This window comes from Nicotiana tabacum, chromosome 4, assembly GCF_000715075.1.
Source record: "Nicotiana tabacum cultivar K326 chromosome 4, ASM71507v2, whole genome shotgun sequence".
Lineage (NCBI taxonomy): Eukaryota > Viridiplantae > Streptophyta > Magnoliopsida > Solanales > Solanaceae > Nicotiana > Nicotiana tabacum.
The window spans coordinates 148,293,129-148,307,656 of NC_134083.1; the positions used below are offsets into that span (position 1 = coordinate 148,293,129).

A 14,528-nucleotide genomic window follows, 5' to 3' on the forward strand; every position below is an offset into this window, starting at 1 on the left:
ATGTAGCTCGGTGTCTAAATTGTCAGCAGGTAAAGTGTGAGCATCAGAGACCTGATGGTTTGCTTCAAAAGTTAGAGATTCCTGAGTGGAAGTGGGAGCGTATCACTATGGATTTCGTTGTTGGACTCCCACAGACTCAGAGGAAGTTCGATGCAGTTTGGGTCATTGTGGACAGGCTGACCAAGTCAACGCACTTCATTCCCGTGGCAGTTACCTATTCTACAGAGTGGTTGGTAGAGATTTACATTCGCGAGATCGTTCGTCCTCACGGTGTGCCCGTGTCTATCATTTCTGATCGAGGTACGCAGTTCACCTTGCACTTTTGGAGAGCAGTACAACGTGAGTTGGGCACGCGGGTTGAGCTGAGCACAACATTTCATCCTCAGACGGACGGACAGTCCGAGCACACCATTCAGATATTGGAGGACATGCTCCGCGCTTGTGTTATAGACTTCAGAGGTTCTTGGGATCAGTTCTTGCCGCTTGCGGAGTTTGCCTATAATAACAGCTACCAGTCGAGCATTCAGATGGCTCCCTATGAGACATTATACGGTAGGCGGTGCCGATCGCCGGTTGGATGATTCGAGCCGGGGAGGCTCGGTTGTTGGGTACAGATTTAGTACAGGATGCCTTGGATAAGGTCAAGATTATTCAGGATCGACTTCGCACAGCTCAGTCCAGGCAGAATAGTTATGCCGACCGTAGAGTTCGTGATGTTGCATTCATGGTCGGATAGAGAGTGTTGCTTCGGGTATCACCCATGAAGGATGTGATGAGGTTCGGAAAGAAGGGCAAGTTGAGCCCTAGGTATATCGGCCCTTTTGAGATTCTTGAGAGAGTGAGAGAGGTGGCTTACAGGCTTGCGTATCACCCATTAAGGTTGAAGGTTGACAGGTAGCATTGTATTTCTCCCGGGCTTTTCTAGTAGTACTAGGAATATTCTTGTATTTTCTTATTCATGGTTCTTTATTATTAAATTTCATTCGCGTCTGATTCTATATTACAATGTTATTACTATTGTTTGTTATTTGGTTGCTTTATTTTCATTGTTCCTTGAGCCTAAAGCCTATTGAAAACAGTCTCTCTATCTTTATAAGGTAATGGTAAGGTTTGCGTACACACTATTCTTCTAAGATCCACCTATGAGATTACAATGAGTTTTTCGTTGTTGTTATCATTTATTATCGGTTATAGTACGGTACAAATAAATCAATTAGCAAAAGTAATATTTAACAACAGTAAATAATATAATATAGTCAAACCTTATATCTATACAACGAAAGAATACAATACAATACAAATATATTGTAAACGATGGGTAACGTAAGTTTCAAAAGAGGTCATAACCAACCTGCCCGACAGATCACACTCAAATGCAAAAAATAAAAAAATATACAAAACAATTTGGCATCAGAAAAAAATGAAACAGGGTGTCAAAGATCTCACATTCTCACTCTCCTTCACTGAACTTCCATAGATTCTCCATTTTCATATCCTAATTCAAGAAATAAAATCCTTTTCCCATTTCTTATCTTTCAACTCTTTTGATCTTTTCAACAAATTCCACTATTAATTCACCAAATGTCAGCCCCTAATAAACCACCTTCCCGTGGTTTCTCATTCTTTAACATCACCACCGGCATCGGCGGCGGCATCGGCAGTGGCAGTGGCAGTGTCAGAAGATCCAATGCAACGACGGATTTACCACAACCACAGTTGAAGCTGGAGCCGGATAGAGAAGTGTATAGACCGGGTGATCCGGTAACCATTACCGTTGAAATCAAGAACCCGACAACTTCGTGCTCTTTGCTTATTGAAAAACTTAATTTTGAGATTAAAGGGATCGAGAAATTGGATACTCAATGGTTTTCAACTCCTAAACCATCTCCTGATTCTAAGCAACGCAGAGGTTTGATGTGCTTTCTGTATCTTATTTACTCAAATTCCATTTTTATTGTCTTAGTTTGACCAAACTTAGTACTGTAGCTTTTAAGAGAAGAGTTGAAAATGTTACTCATTCTCTGTCCCAATATATGTGATGCAGTTTCCTCTTTGTCTAAAGGGCTGATACCTTTTTATACTTAAAAATAATTTAAGTCATATGGAAGGAAAGGAATGCCAGAATTTTTGAAGATAGGCCAAGCTTTTATCAGAAAATTAAGCTCAACTGTTGTTTGTTATTTCATTTTTGGTGCAAAGCTATAGGGAGGATGTACATTCATTACTGGACTTGCTAGAAGAAATGTAATCGAATAGGCTAGGCGGTCAGTTCTTTTGGGTTCTGATTGTGGCTCACACAATCTCATGTAAATATTTTACTCATAATAAAATTTGTTACCATTATCAACAAAAAAAAAAAATTACTTAAAATTTCACATTTTAGTTAAGATGATGTATAGCTACACAAATAAATCTGACTTTTTTTAGACCAATAATTTCAGAAGTGATTCATTCTTTCTTAAACTCCATGTACGGTCAAACAGTGCCACATATATTGGGACGGAGGAAGTATATAAGTTGTAGTTAAGAAATTAGCTACTTCCTTTGTCACAATTTATGTGATGCACTTTCTAGTCTGTCCAAAAAGAATGATATATGTGAGAAAGCACGGGAGAAAATATGTTATTGATATTGGGTGATAAATACAATACAAGAGGTCCCTATTTATAGCTATACACTACAAGGAGATATTACTCCTCTTCCAATGTGGGGCAAGACTACATTATATAAACTAACACTCCCCCTCAAGCCGGTGCATACACATCATATGTACCGAGCTTGTTACACATGTAGCTAATACGAGAACCAGTAAGAGACTTAGTAAAAATATCTGCTAGTTGATCATTCGACTTTACAAACTTTGTAACAATATCTCCTGAAAGTATTTTTTCTCTGACAAAGTGACAGTCGATCTCAATGTGTTTAGTCCTCTCATGGAAGACTGGATTTGACACAATATGAAGAGCAGCTTGGTTATCACACACTAGTTCCATCTTGCTGATTTCTCCGAACTTTAACTCCTTGAGCAACTGCTTGACCCAAACTAACTCACACGTCGCCATAGCCATGGCCCGATATTCGGCTTCGGCGCTAGATCGAGCAACTACATTCTGTTTCTTGCTCTTCCACGAGACCAAGTTACCTCCTACTGGAACACAATATCCAGACGTAGAACGTCTATCAAAAGGTGATCCTGCCTAATCAGCATCTGTGTACCCAACAATCTGCTCGTGGCCTCGATACTCGAATAGTAATCCTTTGCCTGGCGCTGACTTTATATACCGAAAAATGCGAACAACTGCATCCTAGTGACTATCACAAAGAGAATCCATAAACTGACTTACAACACTCACCGGAAAAAGAATGTCAGGTCTAGTCACTGTGAGGTAATTCAATTTGCCAACCAACCTCCTATATCTCGTAGGGTCTCTAAGAGGCTCCTCCTGTCCGGGCAGAAGCTTAGCATTCAGATCCATAGGAGAGTCAATAGGTCTGCAACCCATCATTCCAGTTTCATCAAGAATGTCTAAGGCATACTTCCGCTGTGAAATAACAATACCCGAGCTAGACTGAGCGACCTCAATACATAGAAAATACTTCAATCTGCCCAGATCCTTAGTCTGGAAGTGTTGAAAGAGATGTTGCTTCAGATTAGTAATACCATCCTGATCATTTCCAATAATAACAATATCATCAACATAAACCACTAGATAAATACACAGATTAGGAGCAGAATGCCGATAAAACACAAAGTAATCAGCCTCACTACGAGTCATGTCGAACTCCTGAATAATTGTGCTGAACTTACCAAACCAAGCTCGAGGGGACTGTTTCAAACCATATAGTGACCTGCGCAATCTGCACACAACAATTAAACTCCCCCTGAGCAACAAAACCAGGTGGTTGCTCCATATAAACATCTTCCTCAAGATCACCGTGGAGAAAAGCATTCTTAATGTCTAACTGATAAAGAGGCCAATGACGTACAACAACCATGGACAAAAAGAGACGAACATATGCTACTTTAGCCACGGGAGAGAAAGTATCACTATAATCAAGCCCAAAAATTTGAGTATATCCTTTTGCAACAAGACGAGCCTTAAGCCGATCAACCTGGCCATCCGGGCCGACTTTGACTGCATAAACCCAATGACAACCAACAGTAGACTTACCTGCAGGAAGAGGAGCAAGCTCCCAAGTGCCACTCGCATGTAAAGCAGATATCTCGTCAATCATAGCATGTCGCGATCCTGGATGAGATAGTGCCTCACCTGTAGACTTAGGGATAGAAACAGTGGACAAAGAAGATATAAAAGCATAATGAGGTGACGACAGACGATGATAACTTAAACCGACATAGTGGATCGTACACCTTTGCGGAGTGCAATTGGTTGACTAAGAGGAGACAAGTCCGCAGTAGGTGCAGAATCTGATGCGGGGCGTGAATCACCTGGGCCTGATGCTGGATGTGGACGACGATGATAAGTCAAGAGTGGTGGAGCTGCATAAGGTTGAACTAGATTATGTGGAGGAACTGGAGCTATAGGTGGTGGAGCTACAACTGGAGCTGTGGGTGGTGGAGCTGGAGAGACAAACAACAACAACAACAACCCAGTATAATCCCACTAGTGGGGTCTGGGGAGGGTAGTGTGTACGCAGACCTTACCCCTACCTTGGGGTAGAGAGGCTGTTTCCAAATGACCCTCGGCATCCTTCTCTCCAAGAACTCCCCACCTTGCTCTTGGAGTGACTCGAACTCACAACCTCTTGGTTGGAAGTGGAGGGTGCTTACCATCAGAGCAACCTACCTCAGAAATATGAAATCGGAGCTGGAGAGACTGAATCTCCAAAAGATGAAACTGGTAGTACCTCAGAATTATCTAAGTGATGACCTGAACCTGTGCAGTATGATTGGGTTTCAATGAAGGTAACATCAGCGGACATAAGGTACCGCTGGAGGTCAGGAGAGTAGCATCGATACCCCTTTTGTGTTCTCGAGAAACCCAGAAATACGCACTTAAGAGCACGAGGAGCTAACTTATCTGTTCCTGGAGTAAGGTTATGGACAAAACAAGTGCTTCCAAAGATACGGGGTGGAAGAGAGAACAAAGGTAAGTGGGGAAACATGACAGAGAATGGAACTTGGTTCTGGATAGCTGAAGATGGCATGCGATTAATAAGATAGCAAGATGTAAGAATTGCATCCCCCCAAAAACGCAACGGAGCATGAGATTGTATGAGTAGGGTACGAGCAGTTTCAATAAGATGTCTATTCTTTCTTTCAGCTATCCCATTTTGTTGAGATGTGTACGGACAAGATGTTTGATGAATAATCCCATGAGATTTCATAAACTGCTGAAATGGAGAAGACAAATACTCCCTGGCATTATCACTACGAAATGCGCGAATAGAAATCCCAAATTGATTTTGAATTTCAGCATGGAAGGTCTAGAAAATAGAAAACAACTCAGATCGATTTTTTATCAAAAATATCCAAGTGCACCTGGAATAATCATCAATGAAACTGACAAAGTAGCGGAATCCCAAGGTAGAACTGACCCGACTAGGACCCCAAATATCTGAATGGACTAAAGTAAAAGATGACTTTGCTCGATTATGAAGACGCCGAGGGAAATGGGAGCGAGTATGCTTACCGAGCTGACATGACTCACACTCTAGAGCTGAAAAGTGAGATAAACCAGATACTATTTTCTGAAATTTTTACAAACTGGGATGTCCCAACCGTTTATGTAATAAATCTGGTGAATCAGTAACAGAAGAAGTTGTAGAAGGAAGACAAGATGTGAGTCCATGTGATTTAGCAAGGATAAAGTAATAAAGTCCGTTTGATTCACCGGTACTAATGATCCGCCCCGTACTGCGTTCCTGTATAAAAACATGGTCATCAAGAAATAAAAAGCGCATTTAAGTGATTTGGCTAAGCGACTAACAACTATGAGATTAAGAGAACTATTGGGAATATAAACGAGTGAATCTAAAGGTAAGGAAGGAAGTGGGCTTGCTTGACCTATTGCAGTTGCCATGGTTTGAGACCCATTGGCCATTGTGACTTTTGGAAGAGATTGAGAATACGAAATAGTAGTGAAAAGAGATTTGTTACCAGAAATATGATCTGATGCACCTGAATCAATGACCCAAGACTCAGAGGATGAAGATTGGGAGAAGCAAGTCACGCTATTACCTGTTTGAACAACAGAAGCTATCTCAGAAGATGTCTGCTTACATGCTTTGTACTGAAGGAACTCAATATAATCTGCTAAAGAAACCATCCGACTATTCAAAGCATCGGTTCCCATGTCGCTACAATTTGTAGTAGTAGGGTTAACTTGAAATAGTGGAAATAAGTAACTCATGTGAGAAAACTGAAGAAGTAGCTTGAAAAACACTGTTTACAGCAGGAAAACAGAACATTGTTCTGCGCCGGAAACACTGTAGCTCGCCGGAATCTACTGTAGTTGACGGTAAAACTCAAAGTGGTCGGAATGAAACAAAACCAGTGAGGGTAGGATCGGAATTACCAGGCGATCCTACTGTTCAACTGGAACTTTTTTAAAATTTGGCCGGAACAGTGCTCATGCGCCGGCGCGTGGGTCAGATCTCGCCGGAATTTTTTTTCTTTTCCAGGCGCGTGAGGGCGCGTGGACGTGTGTTTTCTGGTGGGGTTGACTGGGGTTTGGTCGCCGGAGCGTGAGAAGTTTTGTGGTGGTGTTGGTTTTTGTACAACACCAACACAAAGTGATTTGCTTACGGACAACTTTCTAAGTCGCCGGAAAATTGCACGGCGAAGAGGTCTTTCTTCCCGAAAGTCGCTGGAATGATGCACAGCGACAGGTTTCTCACTAATGCTCTGATACAATGTGAGAAAACACGGGAGAAAATATGTTATTGATATTGGATGATAAAATACAATACAAGAGGTCCCTATTTATAGCTATACACTACAAGGAGATATTACTCCTCTTCCAATGTGGGACAAGACTACACTATACATACTAACAATATATTTTTATATTTAAAAGCAATTTAACATTAAACTTCCCATTTTACCTTTGATGTAATATCTACAACTTGTTTTAGACCACAAGTTTCAAAAATCTTTCTTTCTTAAACTCCGTGCTCAATCAAACAACATCATATAAAATGGGATGTAATGAGTAATTAATATCAAAAAGTCAGTTTGGTGCGAATCGTATTATTTAATTTGAATATGAACTGTTGATACTTTTTCTGATAAGGATGAACGGTTGATACTTGCTTGATATATGACACTTTCCCTCCGTCTCAACTTATATGGCACCATTTGACTGGGCACGGAGTTTAAGAAAGAAAGGAAGACGTTTGAAACTTGTGTCCTAACATAAACCATTGACATTTGTGTGGTCAAAAATCATCTCATTAAGGGTAACGTAGGAATTTCAAAGTTATAATTATTTCTAAATATAGAAATTTGACATTCTTTTTGAGACAACTAAAAAGGAAGGTATACCACATTATTGTGATAGAGGGAGTATATAGTTATTGGAATGGATATTAATAAAATGGTTAGTTAGGGAGATAAAATTTCCATCTCTCTAGTGTTGTTTTAACCAAATCAAAATATGCATAGCATTTATCTTGATTTAAGAAACATTTCCGCAATCTGGGTTGATTCAATAATACAGAGTAACATAAGCCTCGTGCATGATCAAGGGAAAGATAGACTCAAGGTCGTAATGAAAGCTAGATTGGTTGGCCATGGAACAGTGAGATTTTAGAGGAAGAAGCTTGGCCAGCTTTTCACTTGAGGATGAGTGTCACTGGAGCTATGAAGGAAATGAAAATTTGTCTTCACAGGGTCAAGAGATGAGAGGGAGTGTAGAACATACTTCTTGGGAACCTTCCTTGTCAGATGTTCCAGTTATAATTAGCAGACGGCAAGGGATCACAGGTGGAAGGTGCTACCGAATACTTCAGAGATCGCAATGTCTGATGTGCATCTTGCTGTTGTTAGAAATAACAACAACTCATGCTCACCGGAATAGAATAAGATTATTTGGGCCAAAAAAATAAAAAGATTAAGGCTTTAGAAAATGTTTTTGGAATCTCATTTGAAGGATTTTAGGAGAAGACTGGAAAATTTAACTGGAAGTAAGAAGGAACAGAAGTGGAATAAAACAAACAATGTGCAAACACCATCTAGAAGAGCAAGAATTTTGGCACCAAAGGGGAAATGGACTTCGAGTTCAGATACCTAAATGCTGTGAAGTTGATTGGAAAACAGAAGGAAAGGTTGGAAGGAGAAGGCAGAGGGGATACATCAGGCATTTTATACTCACTATCATCTCGCAATTCAAAATAATGTCGCAGAATACGCAGGGTCTAAATGATCCCCATAAAATGGTGTGAAGGCAGTGATTAAAAATTGGAGGCCGTATGTGTATTGCTTACCAGTTACAAGAAATCAAGATGGGTAGGCAATTGAACATGTGTCACGATTGTCTTTGAACTCAAGACTGGGAGCTAAGGGTTTTTCAATTTTATGGGACAAAAGGAGATGTCCCTAAATGAGGAGATCCTTTCATCATGGAGTTGTCCTGCCTTGTCCTACCTGCTCAAATGCTTGGGGAAGATTTTTGGGTGGGTCTTGTCTGGAGTTCATAAGGAATGCACAACGATTATCTAATACACTTCAGAATATGTCAAATTTTTGAGATCGCATGGGATTTTTTATGCTGTTAGATTTGCGGAAGAGATGGTCATGTAACCGTGAGTTCTCAGAATTTAATTCCAATTGGTTTACCAATGGTATGATTAAATTAACGTGGAGAAAATAAAAGAGTTGCGTCTGGCATTAATAGGATAATATCTCTAGTAATTGGGAGGAAAACTCTCCTAGTTTGATGTAAGAAGTGAATATGTGGCTACAATAGGGGGGTTGTTGGTGAATAAATGGTGGTACTATTTCTCAGTCCAAGTGGTGCAAGATTTTGATTACCTGCAAAGCTAAAAAAGTTTAAAGAAAAGCTTGAAACTGTAGAAGATGGAAGTGTTCTGGAAGGGACACTGACGTTGCAAATCTCATGCAAGACCTAAGTAAAGCTAAAGTTGTTTAAGAAAAACTAGAATCAAGATGGATATGTTGGTTAGTATTCTTATTCTTTGTTTTTGGTGTAAATCTGAATACATAGATGATCCTGAGGATAGTTTGGACGTACTAGGTTCCTTGTAAGAAGAACAAGCATGTAGGTTTTTTACTATTTTGGCGCTCTGATGTAACATCCTATTTTGGTTTCCAGCACAATCTTTATGCTGATGTCTTAATAAATATACAGAAACATGTTACCTAAAAAAAAAAAAACTAGAATCTAGGTAAAGACAGAATGGCTTCAAAGATGCTCTACCTTGGTCAGTACTGGACCTAGAAGGTAACTTCCAGAAATTGGATGCTGTGAAGGAACCAAGTTTTAGGCTTTCAACCGAGCACATCCAGAGGAGAAGAAAATTTCTGAACACTTGTTTGGTAGGGAGCTTTGTAAAGTGTGTTGGCTCAACGAAAGCAATCAGAAACTGGGCTGCAGAGATATGGGGGTTAAACACAGGTTGAAGGTGCCCCCTTTAGAAGACACAAGTAGGGCTGTGCACGGATCGGATCAGATCGGATTTAACACATTTCGGATTGAAATTTCGGATTTCGGATTCTACAAAATGCAATCCGAATCCGATTCGAATTAACATTGGATCGGATCGGATTTTAAAGTTTGGATCGGATAATATTTCGGATTGTCGGATCGGATTGTCTGCATTATTATGGCTTATTGCCAATCATACTCACCCTTTCTTAATGCTCTCTGTATCTTGCCACTGAGATTGGTGCTTATCAATTAAAACAAGAATGAATTAAGTCCTGATCTTGCTGAAGCAGATGCCGCTAACTAACATAGGAATTTCCAAAGACCAGGAATTTACAAGGACGTTTCAAATGCTGCTTAATGATTCCACCAGTAAGATTGCTGGTTTAGGACTTAATTTAGGAGAAAACACAATCTGATTAACAAAACAAATTCAGTGAATATGATGAAAACACCATTCTTCTCCTAAAACAGTTCAATGGCTTCTTCTTGGAATAAATAAACCACAATCTGAAGCACCACTTTCACCACAACTGATCTTTCTTTAACCATTTTTCTTTTCTTCGAACCAGATTGAGATTCACAGTTGGTTGTGGAATCATTTGAAGCACCACTTTCACCACATTTTTCAACAATTTGAAGTTCGTTCGGCGTCTCTGCCTCATTTTCCATCTACGAAAACAAAAAAATTCAAAGTAAAATCAGACGTGGAATAATTAAAATACACCCATAAAAGCCAAATCGATACATACACCCAAAAATTGGAAAAAGACAGCATGGAAATTAAAAAAAAAAAAAAGGCACAAAAACAAAAGAGAACTAAGTTCTTGGAGTATACTTATGTTTTGATATTAGGTATCAGCTGAGTTAGTCAACGGTGAGCCTAGCACAGATCATGTAATCTCTCTCTAACTCACACAAAAAAAAGACACAAAAAACACACACAAAAATACCTCTATTTGATTTCTACCGTGAAATAATTACCGTGAAACACACACAGAAAGAGGGTTGTGCGTCGATTAGAGCTGTGCGTCGTTTGGTCGTGAGTCGTGACTGTCTGAGATTGGAAATCGAACAAGGATTTGGACTCTTGGAGAAGAGAGGCGGAAGTCGGAGCAGAGAAATCAGAAATGTGAGAGAGAGATACAGCCCTAACCTAAGTGGGTTGTCTGAAAAATGAAATAAGAAAGAAGCCTAACCCTAAAATTTTAGTATAATATTTATATAGGTCCATATAATTTCGGATTTCGGGTCGGATCGGATTTAAATTATACCAATCCGAATCCAATCCGGATATCCGAAATTTTATAAAACATAATCCATATCCAATCCGAATATCCGAAATTCGAAATTGAGTGGATCGGTTCGGATTTCGGATATCCGATCCAAATGCACAGCCCTAGACACAAGATTTCCATCTGTTTTTTTAGCGAAGAAAAAGCAACTCAAGTTCTAAACAATGGACAACAGTTGATGGAGGGACGTTTTTGAAGCCGGAAAGGTAGTCTGAAGTGTCTGGCTGTGTAGACCATGTTTGACCACAAAATCTGGTCGGTGTACCAGTTCATACATGGTGCTTTGATTTTTTCAAAGATAAATGTGGGCATTGTGGGTGCCATTATGTAAAGTTCTTCATCAGCTGATAAGGCACAATCCAAATTTATAAAGGACTAAAAGCAATATGCTACATTAGAGAAATGCTTTATTCCTGATTATCACAAAATTTCTTATAGCTAGTAGGATGAAATCATAGATCTTATAGAAAAAGAAAAGTCTGTATTTGCTCTTTTTCTTTTGATGAAGTAATAAAATTCATTAAGGGCATCAAGCAGATGCAAAGCATTACATGGATGAACAAAAGAAACAAAAAGTGAAGATTTGTCAGTTCTGGTAACTAAAACTAGGCTATGACTAGTGAACTGACAAAATTCAAAAAAACTTCTATCCCTCTCCAACCAGATGCACTAATAATTAGCTCCAGGGACCATCTTCTGTTTTTGCTCTGTTGTTATTACTGAAGATAAATGTTCTTATATCTTGTTATGCTTTATGTGATACTTTTCATTGTTATGTTTTATTTTCTTCCAGGTGAGTATGTTTTTATGGATAATGTGACTCCTGCATTAATTTCAAATCAGATTGTCTCCGCTGGTAGCTCCAGACAATGTAAGTTTAACCTTTAGCTTGACGTTATCCTCCTGATTCTTACATATTCTAATCATATACTCCCGTTATTTCAATTTATATGACATAGTTTGCCTCGACATGGAGTTTAAGAAAGAACGGAAGACTTTTGGAATGTGTGATCTTAAACATGTCATAAGATTTGTGTGGCAATCTTATGAGTCTCCTGTGGGTAGTATGGGGGGAGAGAAATAGGAGAGCTTTTGAGGAGATCGAGTCTCCTTTTTCACATCTTAAGAATAGTCTTTTATCTTTGATCGCTTTTTGGTGCACTCATTTAGCCCCTACTTGTATAGAAGATTGGGCGTCTTTTGTAGAGAATCATGTTCTGATGTAAATTCTCTACGTTTTTGGTATACTTCGTGTATACGGGAGTTCTCTCCCTTTTGATTAATACAATTTACCTTATCAAAAAAAAGATTTGTGTGGCAATAAAAACTTCCCTTTAAGGGTAAAATGGGAAGTCCAAAGTTAATTGTTTCCAGATATAGAAATGTGTCATTATTCCGGAACGGACTAATAAAAAAATAGTATCACATAAACTGGAATACAGGGAGTATATTCATTTAGCTATCTGTTGTTTCTTTTAATGGAAACACATGCAAATAATTTTGTATAAACATGCAAGCAGTGGGTGTAACCTCGGTGCTATACTAGGTAATACAATAGAAATAAAATTTATGATGCTTTGTTGCATGACATCAATACAAAAAAGAATGATATACTTTTTGTTTTCATAGTCAGTGTTTGCTTGCAAAACAGGGAAACTAAACAAATATTCAGTAAAATCTCAAGCGATTGGTTGAAGATGATGACGACTTCATTAAGCTTTTTAGTTTGGTCTGAATGATGAAGCAGGGTGTAATAAGGACTATACTTCGAATCATGTTGAAACCCTACGAAGTTGAAGGGAAATCAAGCAAAAAGCCTAGGACGGGGCTTATTTTAGCAAAACTAGAAATTCTTGAAAAGAACATGACAACCATTAAATGTTACTGTCCAGAATACAAGGCAAAATACCATTAATCATTTGAATAACTCACATAGCTGAATTGCATGATGATAATGAGTATAAAATGTTACTGTCCAGAGTTACTGTATGTTGCATGATGAACATTATTTGTATAATATTTTTACCTTTTCCCATTGACCCTTAGGTTCCTTCATTACTGGGTTTTGGTTACCCAATTTAAATACCGCATTACCATCCAGCTTTAAAGTTATTGCAAAAATTGGGTTTTACCAACACCATTTTGGACTTATCAGTAATTTTCCATAGTTTGTATTAGTTATCTCCTTATTTATTTAATATTACAATTTGATTTTATTGTAAAATCCTTCTTTTGATATGTATGTTACTTTACATATTCTATCCTATCGGATACAGCATCTTGCCTATTATATAACTTTCAGTTCGTCTTAAAAATAAAGCAACGCTCCAGTTGTCTTTATTAATCCAGATTTTTTTTTGGTGAAAATTCAATTTGAACACACTCAACTCCGAACCATCAAAGTCTCTTTGACTTACTCCCTTTGGTATAGTTACTTGATATGACTTATAAAAAATTGTAGTTGCACGATATTCATTCGATATTGGAACGTTTCACATCATTAATATTATTTAATTAACAAGACTACTTTATAAAACCTTCACAAGTTTCAAGAGTCTAAACTCATTCGACTATTTTAACTTAAACTTTGATGAAATATTATTTTATCAAGCTAACATAGCACCTTATCTTCTGTTATTTCTTTGATGATATACAAGTCAATTGACATCTTGAACTCGTTGACCAATAAAATAATGTCACGTAAATTGGGACGTAAGGAGTAGTTACAATTTTGAACTCAATGGTTTCAAATGCACAGTTTTGATTTACCTTTAACTAATCTGGGTCTCAAATCTGGTAAAAGAATGTATTTACTGAGTTGAGTTGTAGCAACATTTGGCTTTTAACCTCTTCCCAAGAAATTAATACTCCCTCCTTCCCAATTTATGTGAAGATATTTGACTGGGCACGATTTAAGAAATTAAAGAAGACTTAACCAAATACATGCAGAGTACCAACATCCTTTAAATGAGTTGCAGGTGAGAATTCCTCATGTCTTTTCAGTTTAAATAAGGTGGTTAAGGTGTCATTGTCAATTAGTCATGTCATTAAGGGTAAATCGGGGATGTTAAGATTATGTAGTTTCGAAAAACAAGAAATGTGTCATTCTTTTTGGGATATATTAAAAGAGAAAGCGTGTCACATAAAATTGGAGAGGGAGTATAAGATATTCAGTAGTCTGCCCTTTATGATCTTAAAAAGAAGAAGCATCTGTCTGTTTGAGATTTCACCTTTCTGTTATTGGGTATGCCATGTATAAATGGAACTAGGGGTCGGCATAGATTGGGCAAACCCGAAATCCAAACCAAAATCCGAATTTAATGGATTTTTTATTTAGATTTTTGGATTATGGATTGGATGTTGGATTTGATTTTTAAAATTTTTGAATTTCGGATTGGATAATGGATTTGGTACTTCAGAATTTTGGATATCCGAAAATCCAAAGTTTTTATACTTTATATTTAGTTCATTATTTGTGGGATTCCACTAGGTTGTTGTTGTTGTATATTTAGTCCATTAACCATATGCCAATAGTAATAAGTTCAACACCATACCCATTAGATATTATCTCATATATTTAATATTAATTACTAAGTTATTGTCA

The 14,528-nt window shown here is 38.1% G+C and overlaps 1 protein-coding gene across 2 annotated transcripts in view; it reads left to right on the forward strand.

The window, feature by feature from the left end:
* The first annotated feature begins 1,374 nt into the window (after nt 1–1,374).
* Nucleotides 1,375–14,528, forward strand: part of LOC107795206 (uncharacterized) — a 38,290-nt gene continuing 25,136 nt past the window's right edge. For both annotated transcript variants that reach the window (XM_016617788.2, XM_016617789.2), the window contains exons 1-2: nt 1,375–1,909; nt 11,718–11,795. In XM_016617788.2, the coding sequence (XP_016473274.1) occupies nt 1,582–1,909; nt 11,718–11,795 (406 nt within the window). In that variant the 5' untranslated portion in view covers nt 1,375–1,581. The remainder of the gene's footprint in view (nt 1,910–11,717; nt 11,796–14,528) is intronic.